This window comes from Rhinolophus sinicus, linkage group LG10 (assembly GCF_036562045.2).
Source record: "Rhinolophus sinicus isolate RSC01 linkage group LG10, ASM3656204v1, whole genome shotgun sequence".
Classification (NCBI taxonomy): domain Eukaryota; kingdom Metazoa; phylum Chordata; class Mammalia; order Chiroptera; family Rhinolophidae; genus Rhinolophus; species Rhinolophus sinicus.
In genome coordinates, this window is record NC_133759.1 from 47,762,044 (window position 1) to 47,787,022 (window position 24,979).

Consider the following 24,979-nt stretch of genomic DNA (forward strand, 5'->3'; position numbering starts at 1 on the left):
GGTGTTAGGGAAGGTTGGGGGAAAGAGAATAGGTTTTAACTATGAAGGGGTAGTACAGAGGAGCTCTTTGGGGAAGTTCTGTATCTTGACTGAGGTGGTGGTTACAGGAATCTATACGTGATAAAATCACATAGAACATACACTTTATACGTATGCCAATAGCTTCTATACTGTACTATACTTATATGAGATATAACTAATTGTAGAAACTGGTGAAAGCTACTTGGGGCCTGTCAGTACTATCTTTACAACTTCCTATAAATCTATTACTTCAAAAGTAACTATCAAAATTAAATTTTTGTTTTTTAAAAAAGAAGCCTTCATAAAGTTATTTACTTTCTCAGTAAACACTGAGTACCCCCAAGTGCCAGGTTGTCTGCCAGGTAACTCATATTTTCAAAGAGCTTCCTATTTAGTGTTAGAAAGACAAGTCAGACAGTGTAACACACATAGGTAATATAATTCTGCCCTCTAAAGAATGAATTCTGCTCGCAAAAACCAATACCTGCATCAAGCTGCTGCTCCCCGTTCATTTCCACAGCACATGGACTATCTCCTCTCCACACAAAGGACAGGCCTTACAGTTCTGTTATGATCTGAAGATTACTTGCAGGTCTCAAGCATCTGTCAGTGGGCATCCAAGGGTTCAGATGAAAGTGCTGAAAAATCAAAAGGAACACATAAATAGCTCAAAGTCCAAGCATGTTTTCTCATTCATAAGCCATGGCACTACAGTGTGCTGAGAGGGCAGATAAAACAAAAACATAATGGCAGAATAGATGGGATTAGTGAAAAAACTCACACTTTATCTAAATTTGAAGATTGGGCTGAGTGTTTGTGTGTGTGTGTGTGTGTGTGTGTGTATATGTGTATGTGAGAGAGAAAGAGAGAAGTATATATCAAGATCTTGATATCTACAAATCACAAGAAATCAACATGTATATGAATCATTACCTTTTAAACTTTTGATTATAGTACTTAGAACCCTGATTCCAATCCAATAAAACTCTAATTCGTAATGAATTCCTGGGGGGGGGGGCCGGTGGTAATTACCTTTCAATGCTCTGTCTTACCCAATGAATAAAATTCAGGATATAGTATATTACTTTGTCTAGTTTTCCATTCAATTTATCTAAAATATTATGCAGAACAAACAGTATCAATTATATTAGTCTACAATTATTATATTAGTCTACACTTATAAAGAGAACCCCTGCAAAATACGCTCTGAACTTATTTATTCTTTTTTTAAAAACTGCTTTACTGGGATATAATTCACATACAAAAAGTTACCATTTTAAGTGTACAGTTCAATAACTTTTAGTAAATTTTCAGAGTTGTGTAACCATCACTGTAATCCCATTTTAGAATATTTCCATTACCCTGAAACTTCATTCCCACTTGTAGTTGCTCCCCATTCTATCCCTAGCCTCAGGCAACCACTAATCTGCTTTCTGTCTCTAGAGATTTTGCCTTTGTTGGACATTTCACATAAATGGAATCACACAATATGTGGCCTTTTGCTTCTGGCTTCTTTCACTTAGTGTGTGTGTGTGTGTGTGTGTGTGTGTGTGTGTGTTTTGAAGTTCACACAAGTTGTTGCAGCATTGATGAATCTATTTATTCTTGCTTTACATACGTAAAACAATCTAAGATATTGCCTTTGTATGTATAAAGAGTAAATGAAAGGGGGAAAAGGAGCTGTTACAGGAAGGCATGACGTAAACTAACTCTAACCACAAGGGCAACAACACAGAAAATGGTAAGAGTGGAATAGGTGCTACTCAACAGCCACAGCTGTAGGGGGTGACAGTCCACAGGATCAAGCAACTCTATTACCTTTGAAAAAGATTCTGAGTATGTATTAGAGCCCCAGTAATCAATCTCATAAAAGAACTTTAAACATTAAGAAAAACTTAGTTTAATTTTTTTAATTAAAGTTTATTGGGGTGACAAGTGTTAGTAAAGTTACACAGATTTCAGGTGAACAATTCTGTATTATAATATATCTATAAATTATAATATATCTATAAATCGCATTGTGTGTTCCCTACCCCGAGTCAGTTCTCCTTCCATCACCATATATTGGATCCCCTTTACCCTCATCCACAACCCGCCCCCCTTACCCTCTGGTAACCACTAAACTATTGTCTATGAGTTTTTGTTTCTCATTTGTTTGTCTTGTTCTTTTGTTGTTTTGGGTTTATATACCACATATCAGTGAAATCATATGGTTCTCTGCTTTTTCTGTCTGACTTATTTCGCTTAGCACTATAATCTCAAGAGCCATCCATGTTGCCCCAAATGGTCCTATTTCATCTTTTCTTACTGCCGAATAGTATTCCTTAGTTTAAATTTTGATAACTCTGCAATCTTATACAGACCATATTATGTCAATTTTTTAATCTGTAAAGTAAGTATAAGAACTTTTTCAGATTTTAAAATTCCATTTCATAACGAGCATAGAGAAAGTCTTAATAACTATTAAAATTATGAATATCCTATTTGAGATAATTGCTACTTATCCCCATCATATCATACAACATAAGGACTGAAACCCATAGTTTCTGATAGGAACACTAAATAGAAACTTGGTAGTAAGATTTAAATCCCCTAAATATGCTCTCTTCTCTCAGTTTACTTTTCTACCCCAAGCCCAAAACATTCAAATTTTACTATTCCACCTACCAATTAATTCACCCTCCATATTTAGCAAACACCAGCTCATGACCACCCACTATTCTATGGGATAAGGGTAAGGTGAGACATGGTTCCTGCTTGTTTTCAACCGGGGGCAGACTAATGAAGCCAACAATTTAAAATACTTACATAGTAAAACATAACGGCAGACCTACCCTAAACTGAGAGGTTACTGACAGACAGCGTCCCTGAAAAAAATGGTACGTAAGCTGAGACTAAAGGGGAAATAGCAGTCAGGCAAAAGGGGGAGAAGGGATGGAATACTCCAGGCACAGGGAACAGCACATACAAAGGCTCTAAGGTGGGAAGAACGGAGAGAAAGCCCTTGTGGCTGGAGCAAGAGAACCAATAGGGTAAGCGGCACACAATAAAACTGGACAGCAAGAGAAGGAACAGCAGCAGCTAATAGTTACTCGGGATGTACTATATGCTCAGTACGGTCCTAAACACTTAAACATATTAAAACCCTTTCAACGTGACAGTAGAATATAGTTGAATGAACAGCTCTATATTTTTTTGTGTTTTTCAAGAATGAATAACAATAGGAAATTTTTCTACATAAAAATAATGTCATTATATACAAAGCAGCTCAAATTGTTATTAAATGTGTAAAAGAGTCAAAATATCAACTTTTTGTTTTTTGTGCATTTCTGACTCATTTTGAAACCAAACTTGAAATCAACTAACGCAGTGAGAGTTAACCCATTTAATACTCCCAACAACTCCACAAAGTGCGGTTGTCACGAGGAAGCAGGCACAGCACAGGTGCTTGACCTGGCAGCGTTCCACAGCTAGGAAGGAGCGGAACCAGGCTTCAAATCGAGCAAAATGTCCATATTCCATGTTCCCAAACACTATATTATACTGTCTTTCAATAGGAAGAAATCAAAGGTGGGTTTTGTTTATTTTTAAGCAAGGAAAGGAAATGATCAAATCTGTTTGTTTTTTTTAAAAAAGAAACCATAAAGGAATGACAGCAAAGAGAACATAAAGGCATAAAACGTCCCCATGGCAAAAGACCCCATAAATAAAATTCAAAGATAACAGAGGAGATCTTAAAAGTTTTCATCACAAGAAAACAATATTTTTGTTAACTATGTATAGTAACAGATGTTAACTAGACTTATTGTAGTGATCACCTAGCAATGTACACAAATATCAAATTATGTTGTACACTGAAAACTAATGTAATATGTTAATTATCCTTCCATAAATATAAATAAATAAAGACAAATGAGATGGGTGAAAATAGCAAAACATAAAATAATGGGTTAATTTCCATATATGAGCTCATATAATTCGATAAGAAAATTGGGCAAAATATGTAATTAATCCACATTAAAAAGTCAGAGTTAGTACTTATAAAAATGTGCTCAATCTCATTGCTAGTAAGGAAAATAACAAATTTTAAATACATACTATTTTTTTACCTTTCAGGTTTGTGAAAATTTTAAAACTATCTGGTGGTGGCAAGGAAGGTGGATAAATGGAAGAACCTGAGATTATAGATTGGTGGCACCTTTTTGAAGAGGAACTTAATGATAAATAATTTAACCTTTAAATTTTTAAAACTCTCAGAGCAGTAATTCTACTATTAAGAATCTTTCATCTAAAACAAATGTGTGGAAGGCTTCCTAACCAATGATGTTTGCCACAGTATTATCTATAATAGTGAGAAAGCAGAAACAACCTATATATCAACCAAATGGGAATGAGACAGCCACATACGTTATGATACACCCATACTAGGAAACATCCTATGATTAGAAGAATTTAGGTGGGTCCATAGAAACACATGGGAATATTGTCTATATTGCTGAGTGAATAAAGCAAGTAAAGGACAACATTATTCATGTTAACTTTTAAAAATCCTGTGTCCATTGTTTACTTGGCTATGTGACTTTTTAACAACTGACTTATTTGTGCTAATGGCATCATCTGTAAAAGGGGGATAAAAGTACTGTACCTACCTCACAGGATGCTATGAGGATAAGTGAGATGATCCATGAAGCGCACTTACCATAGAGCTGGCTACATAGTAAATGCTGAGGAAATGGTAACTGTTGTGCATTGTTGACAGATTCAAGTTCCTATGGCACTAACTTAGTGCATCATCTCTGTATGACGTCCTTACACTTCATCATGGGTTTGATATAACAAAGCTAGTGCTAAATAAATATCTGTAGGTTCACTAGGCTTTGAAGATGTCATCCCCTGCTAATGTTCATAAACTCTCGGAGGATGCCAGCACATTTTGTGCAGAGCCACATAACACAAATAATAATAATAATAATAATAATAACTAATAGCAACAAATTAATCTTGAAAGCCAAAAAGACAAGAGTTGGGAAATGTGTAAGTCTTATGTAGCTGAAAGCTAATGCTGTGATATTTTTTCAATTTTACACCACCACTTAGATTTTAACCAATGAACAATCAGTTCATCATCTTAAAAAGATCATGAGAAATGAACTGATGAAGCCTCTGGCAGTGGAACATCTGTTAGAGCTCTCTCTTTATTGCTAGTCTGCTTTTTATGCAGTGAGGGAGGAAAAAAACAGTAAAATATCCAGGAGCTTTGGATATGGAAATTTAATTTACTTTTCATTTATTTCCTTTTATTTCATTTATTTCCTATTCATATTAAATTGTTTTACTGTCTTTATCGTTGATTTTAGTATTATAAATACCTCTTGTGGTGACCAGACTACATCAAGAGTTATTTATTTAAATAAGGTCTCATGAACTAACTGATCTGGATCTGGCTCATCTTATTTAGAATATTTTAGCAAACTAAATAGATGCCTAGACATTTATAGGGGGTTCTAATAAAATATACTAAAGCCAGTATGAGCCATACTAAAATTTGAAACACTTCTAAGAAACAGAAAATTTAAAAAGCAAAGCTAAGTGTACAAAACAAGTTTTGATGTCAAACACACACACACACACACACACACACACACACACACGAAAATGGAACCCAAGCAGAATAAAACTAAATTGAATTCACTATTTCATTTTTAGTGATATATCAATATAAAATAAAACAATCACGGAATACATTTTAACCGATCTTTTAAAAGGTCTAAAAGTCAATGAAATAACGCACACCAACACAATGCCTTCCCCCCCCCATCTTCTTTACTTTACACACGCACTCCCCACTGTAAGCTATACTACTTGGCTTCATGTTAATGTACTTCGTTTCTAAAGCTAAAATGAAACACTGAGTAAGAGTGTTTATTATACAGAAAAGTTACAATAATGCAAGAAAGGTTTCTGTAGGATGGATTCTCAGCCAAATTATTGAACATTTCTGACACAACTTGTAAAGCACTTAGGAAGAAGGACAGGAACTCAGTGTGGCTCTAAAGAAATATGTATCCAGTATGTATGGTGATTGCAACAAAATACTTTAATTCAATAAATATTTACCTGGCAGTTAAAAGGAAAATTCTCACTGAAGTGTTTGAATTTGCACTCCTACACCTCTACTCAACAGATGGAAGTCCAATGATAACTTCAAGTATGCTGCTAAATATGGTAAATGCAAACAATTCAGCAAATCAGATGCTCCATTTTTGGCAGATGTGCAAAGTTAGCCCTGTCCTTGACAGTAAATGGCTAGTTGTAGAGTCACTACATTTTTTTGTTCCCCAACAGGTATAGACTTCTGTTGGCCTTTCACTCTCTGTAAGTCAATCATCACTCCGTGACCCTCTACACATCCTATCTGACAGGCTATCTAAATTAAATGTTTTGCTTCTATTTGTCAAATATCAAAGTAACTTGATTATTAGGGGTAGAAATCTAGTGTTTCATTAAGCTGTTTGTTACTGTTGTTTTCAACCCACCACTACATGTCTAACTAAAGAGATTAAAAAAATAAAGTCTGATAAAGCCATTCTTAGCTACTAAGATTGACAGATCTTAGCCACTTATATCATCTAAATTAAATCTCATCTTTGACCCTAATTTTACATTTTCATGATTATGTAAACCCAACACAGGGCATACCATGTTTCCCTGAAAATAAGACCTAACCAGACAATCAGCTCTAATGCGTCTTTTGGAGAAAAAATTAATATAAGACCCGGTCTTATTTTATTATAATATAGAACTGGGTCTAATATAGTATAGTATAACATAATATAATACAATGCAATACAATACAATATAATATATAATACCGGGTCTTATATTAGTTTTTGCTCCAAAAGACGCATTAGAGCTGATTGTCCAACTAGGTCTTATTTTTGGGGAAACACAGTATCTATCTCAGTTGAACAAATCAGTACTAATGATTTATAAAACCAATACAGTTTTGGGGAGGATGGGTGGCTCAGTTGGTTCGAGTGCGAGCTCTGGGCAACGGGGCTGCTGGTTCGATTCCCACATGGGCCAGCGAGCTGCGCCCTCCGCAACTACAATGAAGTCAATGAGCTGCCGCTCGGCTCCCAGGTCACCAGATGGCTCAGCTGGTTGGAGCGTGGACTCTCAACCACAAGGTTGCCGGTTGGACTCCTGGACTCCTGCAAGGGATGGTGGGCTATGCCCTCTGCAACTAGCAATGGCAACTGGACCTGGAGCTGAGCTGTGCCCTCCACAACTAAGACTGAAAGGACAACAACTTGACTTGGATAAGTCCCGGAAGTACACACTGTTCCCCAATAAAGTCCTGTTCCCCTTCCCCAACAATAAAAAAAAATAAAGATTTAAACACCATCCAGAACTCAAGAATACCCTACATTTTTTAAAAGGTGCTCAACATCACTAATTATCAGAGAAATGCAAATCAAAACCACAATAGAATAGCTCGCATCTGTTAGAATGGCTATTACGAAAAAGACAAGAGATAACAAGTGTGCTCGGATGTGCTCTTGTGCACTGTTGGAGGTAAACTGGTGCAGCCACTATGGAAAACAGTATGGAGGTTCCTCAAAATATTGAAAATGGAACTACCATATAATCCAGCAATTCCACTTCTGGGTATTTATCCAAAGGAAACAAAGTCATTAACTCAAAAAGATATCCACACCTCCATGTTCACTGCAGCATTATTTACAATAGCCAAGATATGGAAACAACCTAACTGTTCATCAATGGATGAATGGATAAAGAAAATGCACCACACACACACACACACACACCATAAAAAAAAAGAAAAGCCCGCCATTTGTGACAACATGGATGAACCTTGAAGGCATTATGCTAAGTGAAATAAGCCAAACAGAGAAAGACAAATGCCATATGATCTCACTTATATGTAGACTCTGAATAAAACAAAAATCAACAACCCAAACTCATAGACACAGAGAACAGACCGGTGGTTGCCAGAGATGAGGGTGAGGGATGGGCAGAACAGGTGACGGTATCAGAAGGTTCCAGTCCTGCAGATGTAATGCACAGCATCGTGACTAGTTAACAGTACTGTACTGCATTCTTGAAAGCCACCAGGAATAAATCTTAAAAGTTCTCAACACAAGGATGTTAACTAAACTTATTGTGGTAATCATTTTGCAATATAGACATGTATCAAATCATTATGTAGTACACCTTGGGCTAATGCAATGATATATGTCAATAATATCTCAATTTTTTAAAAGCCAAATTATGAGGCATATTTTAAAAGGGTTATTTTGCACTAAGAATGAGAACTTTTAAGTAAAATATGGCACAAGCATACAATGTAAATACTACATAACCATTAAAAACTGAGAAATGTTTTTCTTCCCAATCAAAATCCCAAGAGTATTTTATTCACCTTGATGAGCTAATTTTAAAATGCATCTAAAAGATAAAATATACAATCCAGTTATATTTTTGCAAAAGATGGTATGAAGCTAGTTCCTTCTATCAAAATATTAAAATAGTGTGGTCTTCATATAAGAAAAGACAAACACATCAAAAAAGTGGAAGGAGGTTGAAAAATAGATCCATTTATATGAAGGTATAATTTGTAATAAAATGACATCCCATATCAATTGTGAAAGCAGGAACAAACAAATAGTGTATAAGAACTGGCTATCCATTCTGAAAGAACAAAATCCTTACTTCATGCTGCCACAAAAATAAATTCTAGGTGAATTGAAAGAAAAAAAACAAACATGAAAAACAAGACTCCAAACAAATGAAAAGAAAACATTAGAGAATATAATTATAACCATAACCTTGGGAAAGCATAGACTTATTTAAACAAGGAACCCATAAAATAGATACACTTGACTACATAAACATTAAAAAACTTCTGATTGGCAAAAAGACACCATAAACAACTTTAAGAGCCAAGCTGTAGACTAGAAGAAAATTATTTCCAGCATATACAAAGGGTGCAAAAAATGTATACACATTTTAAGGAAGGGAAAAACTATTAAAATTGTAGTACTCAATATATACCGATAACAAAAGATGAATACAAGTCACGTTTGACCTCTGCAATTACAAGAGGTGCTCAAAGTGGTTACCATCAGCATCCAGACACTTCTGATTACGCCGAACACTGTTTGGTGGACTTCTGTGGTGAGCTGTAAACTGCTCCAACACCACAGCAGAAGCAGCAGGACTTGTTGCTGTGCGAGGCCTCCCGGGTCTTCCCTTGTGCACATCACACACGGTACCATGCATCTCAGACTTATCATGAACGCATGCAATTGTTAGGAGTGTTGGAGGTTCTGTTGCATACTCACGCCTCCATTGTCGTACTTCAACGACATTCTTGAAGTTCAAATACCACTTCAAAATGGTCTCGCGCTCCTCAAACGACAATCGTGCTTCCATCATTTTCTCTGACTGTCCTGCCTGTCGCATGGTGATGCTAGCCTCATTTGATTAACATCATCTTTTGAGCAAATGTCATACTACACATTGCTACTGTAATTCAATTCAACTTTGAAAAGTACTACATAGATAACATCTCTTAAAATATGTATACATTTTTTTGACACCCCCAGTATAACAAAGGATTAATAGCCATAATCAGAGAAAGCATCTATAAGTCAATAAAGAAAAAATATCAAACCTAATAGGGGGAAAAAAAAGTATGAACATGAATTTTAAGAAATGCAAATGACCAATAAGCATATGATAGTATGTTCAACGCCAACGGATACAATTATTTTTCAATCAGATTGGCAAAAATAAAAGATTAACAACATCAAATATGGGTGAAGTTATAGAGAAATGGATGCTGTCATTACCAGTTGAAGAATAAATTTTATTCTGTCAAAAAATTTTACTTGCATTCTCTACAACCCAGGAATTCCATTTCCAATCTCTATTTCAGAAAAATACCAAAAGAAAATAAAGAAATAAGTAGCATAACAATTTCAAAGGAAGAGATTAAATTGTTCTCACTTCCAGGGCACACACAGAGAAACATCCCCATGTAAACAAAGCCCAAGAGCCTAAATGTGAGCCTGAACAATGTCTGTACTAGGGAAAAATCGAAAACCTCAATATCAATCAATAAATTATGCCACATCCATTAGATGAAAGTTAAAAAGAATGAGACAGTTTAATGGGTACAGATTTTAGATGTAAATAAAGACAAAAAAAGTTTACATATTTTAAAAAAGGAAAAAACTGTACTAAAATTGTAATACTCAATATATACCGATAACAAAAGATGAATACAAGTCATGTGTATACATTTCTTTGGCCACTCCAGTATATGTGTGCATAAAATATACTCAAACATAGACAAAACTACATATTTCTGTATTTCTATAGGTACACATATATATGTGCAGATAGATACCTTTAAAATGGTCTAGAAGAATATATCCAAATCACTACCAGAAGAGTGAAATTCCAGGACAAGGTAAAAGGGAGTTTGCTTTATCTGCATTGGATAAACTTTTATGATGAGAATGTATTCATATGTGGACTTCTGTGATTTAAATTTTCATTTTAAGAAAAAGCATTTATTGACACAGAAAGTTATTCATTCATTCTTAACAAATATTTACCAGAAACCTACTATCTGTCAGGCCTACCAAAATATTAGAGGTATATCAGTGAACAAAACTGGCCAAAATCTCTGCCTTCATGAAGCTTACATTTTAGTGGGATAGAGAAAAAGTACAGAACTTCTAAAAGTGGTAAGTGACAGTACAGGGCAAGGATGATGGCTTGGGTTGAAAGTTTAATAGGGTGAAGAGGGAGAGGCTTCACTGAGTAGGTAACATTTGGACAAAGACTTGAAAGAGATATGGAAGGCGAGAACATGCCCGGCAGAGGGAAAAGCCAGCACAAAGGCCCTAAAGTGAGAACATGTGAGCTGTGTTCTAAGAATAGCAAGGAGGTCAGGGGAGAAGAGGCCACATAAGCAAGCAAGGGAGAGAAAGTAGGAGATGAGGCAAGAGAGATGCCTACCTCACACTGCTTGCGACATTCTGAGGCCCCTTAGTGAGCACCCCCACACCTACAGCCCTTAAGGAACTATGATAATTACCCAGCTACCCTACTCCTCTAGCAGTGATAAAACATAAAGACAATGCTGGTGGGAATGTAAAATGGTGCGATTACTTTGGAAAACAATCTAGCAGTTCCTCAAACAGTTAAACATAGTTACCATATGACCCAGCAATCCCACTCCTTGAAACATACCCAAGAGAAATGTAAACATATGTCCACACGAAAACGAGTACATGAATGGTCACAGCAGCATTATTCGTAATAGCCCAAAGGTAGAAACAACCCCAATATCCATCAACTGATAAATGGATAAATAAAATGTGGTGTATCAAATACATGGAATATTATGCTGCAATAAAAAGAAACGAAGTACTGATACATGGTACAACTTAGATAACCTTGAAAGCAATATGCCAAGTCAAAGAAGTCAAACACAAAAGGCCACATATTGTATGATTCCATTTATATGATATGCCCAGAATGGGGAAATTTATAGAGACAGAGGGTAGATTGGTGTGGCTGCCAATGGCTAGTCTAAGGAATGCCTACTAATGTATTACAGGGTTTCTTTCGGGGGTGTTCAAACATTCTAAAATTAGATTGTCATGGCAGCTGTACAACTCTGAATGAAAACCACAGAACTGTACACTTCAAATAGATGAATTTTATGGTATGTGAAATATATCTTTATAAAGCTGCAATAAAATAAAGGCATTTATATTAAGGACACACCTGTGCTTTTAAAATAACATTATTTCCATTTTCAAATACAGAAGCCAAAGACAAAAAAGAGAGAAGAAACCTGGGTTACCACTACAATACACAACAGAACAAGAAAAAATTTAGCTATTCTTGGCTTGTGTTGGTTAAGGTAATGCTATGCTTTAGCAGATAAATTCCAAATTTCAATTGTTTAATCCAACAGATATAATCAAGAATGGGTCATATGACTATAATTTGGACATCTGGTTAAGGGTAGTATAAAATTCCCAGACACTTGATCAAATTTACATTAAACAACAAGGGAATCTGGCAATGGGACACATTAATACTTAAAAGGGATCACTGAGAGACCAGATACTAATACAGTTTAACTGTAAGAGCTCAGCTAGACAGACTAAATACAACATTGAAATGAAGGCCTTCAAATGTTTTTTGAGGTTCTTAGCTCAAGGTTAAGAAACTGACCACAAACCAAAAAGATCCAGAAACTCAAATCAGGCCTAAAAAATTACTTCATTGTCTTTACCTTCCAAATAGCTACCTATGTGCTCATCTCATATAGGCAGCCCCCCAAAAAGGAAGACCACTGGAAGAGGAAGTAGGGAGGTGGTGCATATTGGTTTAATATGACTTCAAATCCACCTGTGTATGACTTAAGTGAAGTTTGTTAATCCACTTGCTTATGACCAAAACAAAAGTTGCTTTTATAAGTTGTTTTGATATAAGAATGAAGTAAGTTGTGTCAGGATGTCATCATGTCATCTGTTGTCATTGATAAGCAGTCAGGAGCTCAGCTACTAGGGACTTATCGATAAGAACATATAGAGAAGCAACTATGGCCAGGGGACATTCGTGAGGACCATTCTAGAGTTTCTGTCTGGGCATGGCAACACCTTGCTGACCTAAAGAGCTTTCAGAAGACCTTGAGACACTTGCTCCTCTGCAGCCAAGGCAACTCTCTGGTTGGCAGTGGTGCTAATCTGTGCGATGGTCCCTGGAGTGATAACCCTTGGAAAGCCCAGCCAGTCTACCAACACTGGCATCTTCATTCCCTAGCAGCAGTGCTCTAGCAACAAGGGACTTTTATTTTGCACTAGCTGAACATCAACTTTTGGTTGGTCAAGCCGTCTCTCCAGGGTGCTTACTCACATAAAGAAGTACAGTATTAATTTGGACTTTATTCATCTTCCCTTGCCTAGAACAATAGTGTGATTAATCTGTCATTTGTTTGGAATATGTTATTTCTTTATTGGCTTATTAAGAGATATTATCCTGTATGTTACTGGCTTGTGAAATTATTATATTTCCCACAGCAAACCTCTGCTAAATATAAATTGCCAGCAAAGACTGAATCAGTCTTTGAGCATAACTTTCCACTTCCCCCAAACAAAACAAAACAGAAGGTGTGAAAACTTCCTGATAACTATACGAGTATTAGAAATCAGAAAGGCAGGTCAATTAAAGGAGATACCAAGTGCACACACACGCCAGGAATAAAAGACACAGAGGGGACCAAAACAAACCTCTGTTTGATAGTCCACATTTTTTTCTCCCTCTAAATTCTTAGTTGTCTTAGATGTGATATTATATTTGCAAATTCTCTGGCACATGAACTGATGGAAGTAACATAAAAGCCAATTATATTTCATTAAAAGCAGACTTCTCTTGAAGAGAATGAAAAATCCACTGAAGTGAATAAATTTAACTAAATTTGTTCTACCCAAAGTTTAGCACAGTAAATATCTTGAAAAAGATCACTCAGCAAAACCAGCAGAAGTGCCTAGAAGAGAACTCAGGTCTTTGACTTTCTGCTTTTATCTTCATTAGTTGGGCAAATGTTTCTCCAAATAGTGAAAAACAACAAAACTCACATGATGGGGAATAGCAAATAGTGAGATAATTGACTAAACTAATCGTAAAAGTTAAGACCCAGCTTAGATTCCTCAGGCCACCATTTACTAGATCAGTTTCCTTATCTGTTAAGTAGGGAATATACATATGGTAAAGGGCTGTTGTGAAGATTAGATAATTTACATAAAATATAGCACCATACAAACAACAAGTACCTAATAAATCCTATTCATTAGAATATTAGAAGTATGTCTCAAACCCTCCCATTCCCACACAACTATGTCTTCCCAGCTAAGGAAATCAGGGGTCATAAATTCTAGAGGCTACTACTAAACCTACACTACAACTTTCAAAAGTACAGGAAGTTTAATAAAAAATTTTAAATGGTTAACTTAGCCCCCTAAAGGGGAGAAAATCAAGGTGTATGAATGATGATTACCTTATCAAAAGTAACTGGCCAGTAACTAGTAAGAAAGCCTGTGGCCCCAGGAGCCAAACCTGGTAGGTTTGAGTCCCAGGTGCACAGCCTAGCTGGCTTACTGTGCGGCCTTGGGCAAATTACATAAGCAACTTATGCCTCAGTGTCTTCATCTGTAAAATGGAGATGTTAGCCGAAAGTTACTCATCAAGTTACTTGATTATTCAATCAATTAATGCATGTAAAAGTTTATAGCCCAGAGAATATCGCTATTATTATTTTAACAAGCCTCTTACTAGAATATACTTATTGTTTCAAAGGTGATTCCCAGCCTATAAGCAGTTGAAATTCCCTCTTTATTTTTCTTACCAAATATCCTTCTAACCCTTCCTAAGCATATAAAGTACACATTTTTAAAGTTAAAGTACATTTCTTTATTAATTTTTTGATGGAATGGAATGACATTGAGTTTAGAGAACAGGCAAAAGGCTAAAAAAAAAAAAAAAATCAGTGTCACAAACAGCCATCATCAAAATCCACAGAATCAGGAGGAAAGCATATAAACAAAGCCTTTGCACCAAGGGAGCAAGAGGCTTCTGCCTCCCCTCAGCCACGCAGAACAGAGACAGTGGAGGGCAGGCTGTAGTGATTAATGTGTCCAGCTCCTGGGAGGCCGTCTCCTGTCAATCATTCACAAAACTTTAACTCCCATTCTTTCTCCTCACAGCTTTCAACAAAGAAGGTGATTTTAAGGCAGGAAGCTTTGAGGTTTTGCTGTTTTGTTTTGTTACATTAAGCACACAGGTATTTTTAAAAGCTTTATGTCAGACTTTAAAGACTTGGATATAATCACATGTGCTATATAATTAATTCACTGGAATTTTTTAAAAGAATTTAAGGCCCAAAAAGAAGAAGATTATCAGCTGTTAACGTCCTGGACCTTTGGATGGGCTGCTACCCCCCAAAACCACTATACACATGCTCAGATAAAACCCAGTCCCTCAGGAACCCAGGGCAATGCTGCTGCCCCCTGGGGCATCCCTGGGGCAACAGCGAGATGGCCACCGGCTGCTGCAAAACACTGGGCCACCAGCCCACGTCCACAATCTAAGCAGCACGCTGAACATTTAATAACAATGACACAAGGAACGAGCATATGTTATTAAACACACACACACACACACACACACACACACACACACACACACACACACACCCCCTCTTCAGTACCTTTTAAAATAAGTGCTTCCAGGAAAGGAGTAAAACCTCTGCTTATTACTAGAGGTATGTTGCAATACATGCTAAATCTGTAAATAATTCAGTGCAAAAAGTTAAATATGTATAAGAAAAAAAGCCTAAATTATGCTAACTAATTAGGAATCTAATTAAACTCATATGCAAGATGTAAAACCAAAACCATAACTGGCAGAACAAGTCTACTTAATCTGTTATTCTAGAGCTCAGCAGGATGCCTGGCAGCCCTTTGTTTGGTCAGTATTAAAACTTAGTTGCAGCTTTTTATTTGCTTTTGTAGATTTCAATACCCTCATTTATTACTATATACAGTAAATATCCTCTGAAAACTAGAAGTGCCTACGTTAAATACACAGGAATTCTTGGTTAAATCTCCATACCTTTTAAACACCTAAAAAAACCCTGATGCCTCCTCTTCCACTTTTCTATTCTTTCCCTAAAAACTGCTTTTTCTTACCATTAATTATTTAAGTAAACTTAAATACAACACAAAGGTTGCCAATTTTGTAAGATTAGCACTTACCAATTCCACTTTCTAGTGTGCAGTACAAAATTATCTACATAATTTTCAATCCTTTATAATACTGACTATGCTATATTAGTTTTCATGTGTGTTTTTTTAAATCACTTTTACAAAATATAAAACTTTCAGTCTTGGACATAACTATAATTGAAACAGAGAGGTGCCTTAAATCATCAAAACAAGCTGACACGAATTCAAAGCTTTCTTATTTGCAAATTAACAAAAGGTAGGCTTTGGGGCAAGTAACTGGTTATTAATGTCTCAGAGGGAAAAAATTTCCAGCACCTTCTATGAAAACTGGTCTGACTTACATTCCAAAAGCTGTGTCTTTTAGGATGGAGGTGGGTAGAGAAAACAAAGGTTATTTTAATTGTATTTAAGCTGTTCAGAAAATAAATGAGATAGTTGGTCAAAATAGCCACTCACCAAGATAACAACTCTAAATCATTAACATGTTTTTCTTCAGTATTTCTCAAAGGATGTGATACTATAAATATAGTATTATTCTCTATTAAAGTATAAAAAAGAGAACTCGACTCAGTTGTTTAAATTCATTCAATTCCTCCAAAATGATAATGTAAAGATTATCACAAGCTTAGCCACATCTAGTTTGGAATTTCATGGCTTACAGTCAGATGACAGGACACAGTCAGTCCTTGCTAACCTGGGAACCCAAACCCAATGCTTGAAGATGCCTAATGTCAAATCTATCAAAACGTCATAAGTTTACTACATATTCCTCTCAAAACAACCTTTTAAGAAAAAAAAAACCTCAATAAGCCATTCAAACACCAGAATACTACTCTTGCCTGAATCTTGAACAAAATGTCAAACAAACTGAGACTGCCAAGTAGACTTCAAAGAAAAAGTCTTGTCAAATTGTCAAGAAAGGGAGTGAAAGTTTTTCAGACTTTTAACAAACACTATGGTGAGAACTAAACATCACGGATTTTTGGCCTTGGGAATTTAGACATTAGCATACTTTGTAAAACAAGTGAATCAATCTAATAAATAAACATTACTGTGGGGTTGCCATTGCAATTGTGGAGGGATATTGCACACTCCAGCCACTGGTGTTCAGGAGTTCAAGCCACCAACTTAATCATTACGACTGGGGAAAACGACAAGGATCCAGTTTATTGGGATCCCTATTACCAAGGTTAAAAAGACTCAATTGTGGGCCGGCCCAGTGGCTCAAGCGGTGAGAGCTCCGTGCTCCTTACTCCAAAGGCTTCCGGTTCGATTCCCACATGGGCCAGTGGGCTCTCAACCACAAGGTTGCCAGTTCGATTCCTCGAGTCCAGCAAGGGATGGTACCACATGCAACTAAGATTGAACATGGCACCTTGAGCTGAGCTGCCGCTGAGCTCCGAGATGGCTCAGTTGGTTGGAGCACATCCTCTCAACCACAAGGTTGCTGGTTCGACTCCCGCAAGGGATGGTGGGCTGTGCCCCCTGCAACTAGCAACAGCAACTGGACCTGGAGCTGGGCTGCACCCTCCACAACTAGGATTGAAAGGACAACAACTTGACTTGGAAAACTTGGAAAAAAAAAAAAAGACTCAATTGTAAGACAGATCTGAACTTGAGGTGCACTCAAGGCCACACATAAGCACCACATATATGCGTATACCTTCATATACGTGTATATATCTCTTTTGGGGTGAAGATTAATCTGAGTTGGGTACTAGAAGCTGGCTATCTTGGCAGGATTTCACGAGGTATATTGAGGTTATAAATGTAGAAGTGGAAAGCTGAATGGAAATGACAAGGGCCTGAAAAGGAAAGGAGCCCATTTCTCAAATGACCTAGGTTGGTTGCAGTTTGGTTTGTGATTTTTTAACTTTCCAGATTTCCAAGTGTGAGCTCTGCCTTTCAAAAAACAAAACAAAAAACAAAGACCAGAAAAGAAAAATTTACCCATTGTTTCATAAAAGAAGAGCACCTTTCAGAAGGAAAAACTAAAGGAAATCACAGGTCCATCAGTACACCCTACAACATGAAGGGAAAAATAAGTGAGTACACATTTCCAAGCAGAATTAAATTCTTCCTCTTTGAAATTACCACAGCATTTTGTGGGACCTTCTAGAAGGGCACTCTGACCTACCTGTGCCTCTGGGCCTGGCCATGCCTTACTCTTTCTCTATGATTTGGCTCCGTGCCTGACAGCAGTAAACATGCAACTTACGTCTGCTGAATGAAATTAATTGGAGGTAATTTGGTCATCTGTTTGGATAGAATTTGAGCCTCAACTCTCAATACTTCTCATAATCATCCTTTAATTTAAAAGACTGCCAAGAAACTAAAATAGTTATTGAAAAGTATCCCAACTCTGAAAATCTGATGCCTTACTAGTTTAAAAACACAAAGAATTTTAAAATATCACATAAGGAAAATAAAGAGACCCAAAAAATTTTTTTCTGAACAAAAGGCTTAACATTTATAAACTCCAAATATAAACCCATTAAGAACCTGTGGTTTTTGCACTTCAATCCATAGGCTAATAGACATGTATAATTATAGGATTTGTGGGGAGTTTTTATTTGTAGCATAACTATTGCATCTAATACATTATATTACACATGAAAGTCCATTTTAAAACAGATTCCTTTAAAATCTGACCTATTATACATCTGCTACACTATTTAAATGCCTGCTACATTCACAGTGGTTCCTTACAGAACACATGATCTTTATGTGTTGACACTAAATTTCCACACATTCAAGGACTAATTCTAGGCTGGTCAATTAGATACAAACCGTCTCCACCGCTGGCCCCATCCACTAGCTCTGACCATTATAGGCACCTGCCACATACAGCTCCTATTAGGAGGTACATCGACTTACAAAACACTACAAAGTTATTGTGACATTAGATTGGTGTTTAAAACAGATGCCCTGACAGCAAAAAAAGAAAAAAATTCATCCTATTTGGGAAGAATTCTGAAAAGAGTTAACAACTAAAATACAAAAAAAAAAAAAAAAATGAGAAGAAACAAAGCAAAAAGCTCAAGAGAATTTATGTCAACTTTATAAGTTTTCTTAGTTACACTTAAGACCAAGGAAAGAATAGAAAACCTTTCACAACAAAAAAAGCAGCATAAGAGACAGTAGCAACACAAATCAAAGCTGATAAAAAAGGCAAATAATTACTATATTCTCATTACAAAATACTATGCTATGAAAAAATGAAGTTGAGATTGCAATTTGCTCTTACAATAGTCCCCACAAGGGATCTGTTCCAAGACCCCCACTGGGTGCCTGAAACTGCAGGAAGTACTGAACCCTACATGCACCATGTTTTTTTCCCTATACATACTACCTATGATAAAGTCTAATTTATAAATTTAATTTATATATTAAAATATTAACAATAAGTAACAATAAAATGGAGCAATTATACACTATAATAAAAGTAATATGAATGTGGTGTCTGTACAATACCTTACTGTACTGTACTCACCTTTTCACTTAGAGGAAGCACTTTAAGCTTCTCTTTGGCATTATCTGAATTGCCAGCATCACTACCCTTGCACTACGGGGACATTATTAAGTAACATAAGGGTGATTTGAACATAACTACTGCAATACCGCAACAATTGATCTGATAACTGAGGCTGCTACTAAATGACTAACGGGAGGGTAGCATACATGGCATGGATACACCAGACAAAGGGATGTTTCCCGCAGGATGAAGCCGGATGGTGTGAGAGTTCATCATGCTACTCAGAATGGCACGCAATTTAAAACTTATGAATTGTTTGTTTCTGGATTTTCCATTTAATATTTTTGGACTGCAGTTGACCATGGGTAACAAACTGCGGAAAGCAAAACCGTGGGTAAGGGGGGACTACTGTATGTGTGTCAGAAAGGAAAGAATAGATGAAATAAACCAGCCACATGTTGATAATTGTGAAAACCAAGTAACAGGATTTTCTGTTTTTGTGTATGTTTGAATTTTGTGATACTAAATAGTAAACCATAAAATAAAAGTATAGTAATAAATCAGCCTTCTCAGAGGTTTCAAAGAAGCAGTAGCATCATTGTTTTAATCACAAAAATTAAAAGGCTGCATGGTAACTGGCATCATGATATTCATGGACACTATTACTGTGTTGAAGGAACTGCTGCATTTGAAGTTATAGACATAATATGGGACTTTAACACAAAAAGAACATCATCAACTGGTAGATCTCACTTGGTTACTGAAACGTAAAATTATGGTTCCTCCTGTTTTATGTTTTCATAGCATATTTTCCCTTCATAGCACTCAGGATCACTCCCCCCCCCCCTTTTAAGAGTAAAATGCTTTTAATGACTAGTTTCATTCTGATTTTCATTTTTAACTATGGTAGAAAATCAAGTAGCAGATTCCTGAGAATCTGAGACACAACTTCTTTATCATCCGTGTGCAGAAGAGAAATGCTGGGTCTTGTCTTAAGCCCCTCTAGCCTTTGGCAGCACCATCACTCACTCACATCAGCCTGGGCATCCAACCTGACCCCAGCAAATACACACACTTGCTGAGCTGTAGCAGTCCATCCCTGGAGCCAAAACGGGTCAAAGGGAGGGACAAAAGGTGTCACACTGTCTCAGTTTGAAACCTCCTTCTTGACAACAGTGTACTCACCGTGCAAAGGTGTTCATCTTTGCTGAGAGAAAGAGCAGTTAAGTCAGATGTGCTGTAACGTTTAACAAAATGCAAAATTGGTACAGAGTAATAATTTTTTTTCAGTGTAAATTCAGTTTGTGTTTTAGAAAAGACAAGATTTTTTGTTTTGGGAGTTGGGTTGAATGTAGTCAGGTCACTTTTCTTATTACCATCCGCCCCCGCCCCCCCCCGCCCCCAAAGAACTTAGTGAACACTACATAAATATGGGCAATATCAACACAAATTAAATATGGTCTCTGCACTTTGAGAGCAGTGTAATGCCAGTTGGGAAATCTGACAGCAACATAAGAAGGTAGAAGATGATGACCAAATGCTCTGGATGGAGTGTACACATGACGGGAGTAAAATGAAGGAAGGAGGACTCACTTTAACCAGTCCAGAATGAGGATGTCACTTTGAAAAACAGAGAAGATGAAGATAATTCCAGGCAGAAGGATAAGAGCAACAGGAAGTGCAAGGTGTGTTTCAGACACAGAGATCTGACCAACATGGTTTGGGTTGAGAGCTTCAAGACAAGAAACAAGACAAGTCTGGAAAGCTAGGTTGGGCTAACCTGGAGCCTTATTTATCAAAGGTTTGAATTTCAACCCACAGGAAATATGGAAACAAAGATTTCTGAACAGGATTAAGTGACATGCAAGTAAGTGGTAATGTACATACAGAGACGGGCAGCGGTATTCAGGACGGAGCGGGGAGGAAGAGCCTGGAAGCTAGTTCAGGGGATGCTTACGTTAGTACCTCTAAACATTAGACCAGAAATACCAGCAGATGGAGTGACAGCAAATACATACTTCATTTGTATTATATGTCTACAGTTTACAAAAGATTTTCACTTAAATTATCTCCTTTTACCCTCAGAACAATTTGTAAAGTAGAACATTTGTTACATTTCACAAGTAAGGAACTGCTGCTCAGGCATTACCTTTCATGACTGTTTGCCATTCGCGTTACGTTGTACGACTACTTGACTCTTAACCACTACACTGTAAGCTCCATGAAGGTATGTAGGGACCGTGTTCATTCTTGTTTGCCCTGGTGTCCCAGCTGCCTTGCAAAGAGCCCTGCTCGGTGCCTGACTCTGGTAGATATTCATTAAACATGTGATAGATGAGGGACAAATGAAGAGCACATTTCCTCTTCCACTCTTGTTCCAATGATACTGAAATGCTTTTTCAACCAAAAATGTTTTTATTTTGTTATGCTTTGTTGTAAATGATTGCTGACAATGGAAGAGCTTTTACAATTACAATACCTCTTTTTGGCACGTCCTAGACAAGACCTCTTTTTTCCCCTAGGTAGGAGAAAGGAAAAATGCACAAAAAGGAACATCAGCTTCTCTGCCACCTTCACAGTATTATCAGAAAGTTACTCTAAGTGATACACTAAGGATACAAAAAAGATTAACATTTGATAATTTTTTTAAATGTTCAACTTCCTTGCAAAATGGAACAGACACGTACTAAGATAAATAACCACGCAGGTGAGCACTTATAGTGCTGAAGGTGAGAAACCCTGGCCTAGAACACTTGCGTCAGGAAGCAAGAAAATGTTTTGAAGAATAATGGAGACATAGCAAAAGGACATTGGCCGAATCTGGGACAATCTATACATCAATAAAAATAATAAAAGTTAATAAGATTAGAGCTAATTGAATAAAACAGGAAACTAGGAGTCCATAATGATATAAATTAATAAATCTAAAGTTTGATGAGGAATGAGATAGTTTCAAAATACTTATTCACAAAATACTAATTAATCACAAATGGAAAAAGAGTAAATTATCAATGAAGAAGATTGGCAGATGTCATCTGCAGCAGCTGCTCATCAGAAATAGGACAAACTGAAATTTATGCCACCTGATAGGATCCAATGACACAGCATCATTTCTGTGATATTCCTGCCAAAGATGTATAATCTGAATTTAACCTTGAGACATCAGACAAACCCCAATTAAGGGGCATTCTACAAAATAACAGGCCTGTAATCTCCAAACACATCAAGACCATCAAAACCATGAAAATCAAGGTTGAAGAATACAACTAAATACAAAGCATGATTATGAACTGGGTACTTTTGCTCTTACCAAAAAAAGGGATGGGGAGGACTTTATTGGTCAAACTTGAATGGAGTCTGAGGAGTATTAATTGGTAATAATGTGTCAATATTAATGTCCTGATTTTGATGGTTGTATTGTACTTACGTAGGAGAATGGCCTTACCGTAGGAAATACACACTAGGCTATTCCAGAGTGGTGGAGCATCAAACAGACAACTTATTGCCAAAGGTTCTGAGGGGAAAAAAAGTTTTATCTACTGCACTTACAACTTTTCTGTTTTTTCTGTTTCAAAAACTTTTTAATTTTATAAATGCTTAGATCTCTTCAAAACGAAAGTAATAAATACAATCTTAATATAAACATATGTATTCTTTCCAACAAGAGTGTTCTCTTTGTAGGAAGAATATTAAATGAGTCTAGCATTTGATCACTAGGGAGGTAGTGTGAAACAGTATTGCATAACAAAAAAATAAAGTGAAAAACAGGCTTTGTGCATAGTAACCTTGACTTCAAATGCCAGTTCATCACATACAAATTCATGACCTTGGAAGATTTTTCATTTTTCTGGGTCTCAATATCCTTATCTATAAAGTGGAAAACCCATCTTTCCCACAGAGTGGTTCTGAGGATGAAATAAGATGGTATGTTTGAGAATGCCTTCCAGATTATAAGCACTCAAAACTAATTGTCTCCCACTGCTAAGCAATCTAGTTACAGCTTGCATCTAGTTAATAAGTTTACATCTTAGTAAGCCTAAGAAGTAGGCTTCCTAAAGTCAAACTTTCCTGGTTAAAAGGATGTGAAAGCTCTTTACTCTGATCCCCTTTGCTTTGCAGATACGGAAATGAGACCCTGGACTTATGCAAAGCAAAGGCAAACCATCTCCCATCACAGAGAAACCAGCGTTGGTCTGGAGCTCCAGGCTCTTGGACAAGCTCTCCTTGCTTCACAGAACTTCTGAAGTAAGCATTAGAATGATTTTACACGTGAGGAAACCGAGGCTCAAACAAGATTAAAAAACTTAGAATTCAGGCCTCTCTGACTCCAAAATTCATGAATTTCCTACTAAGTGTTATCTCTATCAATTCCAAATGTGAATAAGAAAGACAATACACATGTATGTTTAAAGGGTTTTTCTGTACCCTGGTCACTCAAGAAGTTATTCCCTCACGTCCACAGTTCCCAAAATGTTATCACTGTAAAACAGAATCCATTTAACCCCTACGGCTTTGTGCATCAGCATACTTAGCTGTTTACAATAATCTTGTCCACTCTCCTATCCCAAACCTGTTTACTGAAAATCAGCAACAGTGCTAAATAATATAAATTTCTTAACATATCTTCCTTCCTTAAGCTGTTTCTCTTATTCCTACTGTTTAGAGCAATTCTTGACCTGTAATCCTAGAGTCCATGAAGAGAACTCAGGGGTCCATGAATTTGAATGAAAGTTTTTACATCTGTTTTCACTAACCTCAAATAGAAATTAAAGGTTTCCTTCAAATATGAGTATAGGCAACAAATCACAGCAGCACTACCAGTAACTTTGTCACCACAAAAGAACAGATATTTTCATATCAGATTACAGATGATACATGATACAGACATACAGAGAGAGATATCTAAATAGACAGATAGATGGAACTGAGTTCCTTTTTAATCCTATGTATTTTCTTTATTTAAAACCATTAAGGTGAGAACAGGTCTACACACATACCAACAGCTCTAGCATACCAAAGGGATACATAAATACCAAAAAGCTTAAGAACCCTTGGTTTTGAACAACAAAATTGTTAATCTGCTGAGAATTTGAGAGAATAGAGAAAAAAATGTTTGGTTTTTAAATACATGAATCACACATTCAATAAATATGTACTTGGTTCCTATACTGTGCTCTCCTATGTAGCAGCTACAAAGATAAAACATTATCCCTTTCCTCAAACTAGTAGGAGACAAAAGCAAGTAACAAGGTAGACTGTCCTAGGAGGAGAAGGAAGGAAAGAAACAAACTGTGAACTGAAACAATGAAGAGATTCTCTCCTTTTCACCAAACACACACCTTTGGGTAATGGGAGAAGAACAGGAAAACGATTCTAGCACTTAGTTGCTCCTGCATGCGGGAACTCAGGGGGTACAGGTAGCTCTTCAAGGCCTAGACCAGGGTGGGCATAGAGGGACAGACATAAAGGGGGAGCGGCTGGGCAGTGACTGGACACTACTGCCAAGCCAGGGGAAAGTAGCTCCTGGGTCCTGATTTAACCCTTTGTAGAGCTAGGAAGCCTTTTCTATTCCAAAGATGCTTTTGTGAAAGGAAATTACATAAGAAATTTTCTTAATTTTCTTTACATAATGTAGATGGGAAAATGC

At 36.7% G+C, this 24,979-nt stretch overlaps 1 protein-coding gene across 9 annotated transcripts in view; it reads right to left on the reverse strand.

Moving 5' to 3' along the window:
• The window catches only part of SFMBT1 (Scm like with four mbt domains 1), a 112,687-nt gene that overhangs the window by 57,198 nt on the left and 30,510 nt on the right, over nucleotides 1–24,979 (reverse strand). For all 9 annotated transcript variants that reach the window (XM_019724283.2, XM_019724278.2, XM_019724280.2 and 6 more), the window contains one exon: nucleotides 506–659. In XM_019724283.2, the coding sequence (XP_019579842.1) occupies nucleotides 506–533 (28 nt within the window). In that variant the 5' untranslated portion in view covers nucleotides 534–659. The remainder of the gene's footprint in view (nucleotides 1–505; nucleotides 660–24,979) is intronic.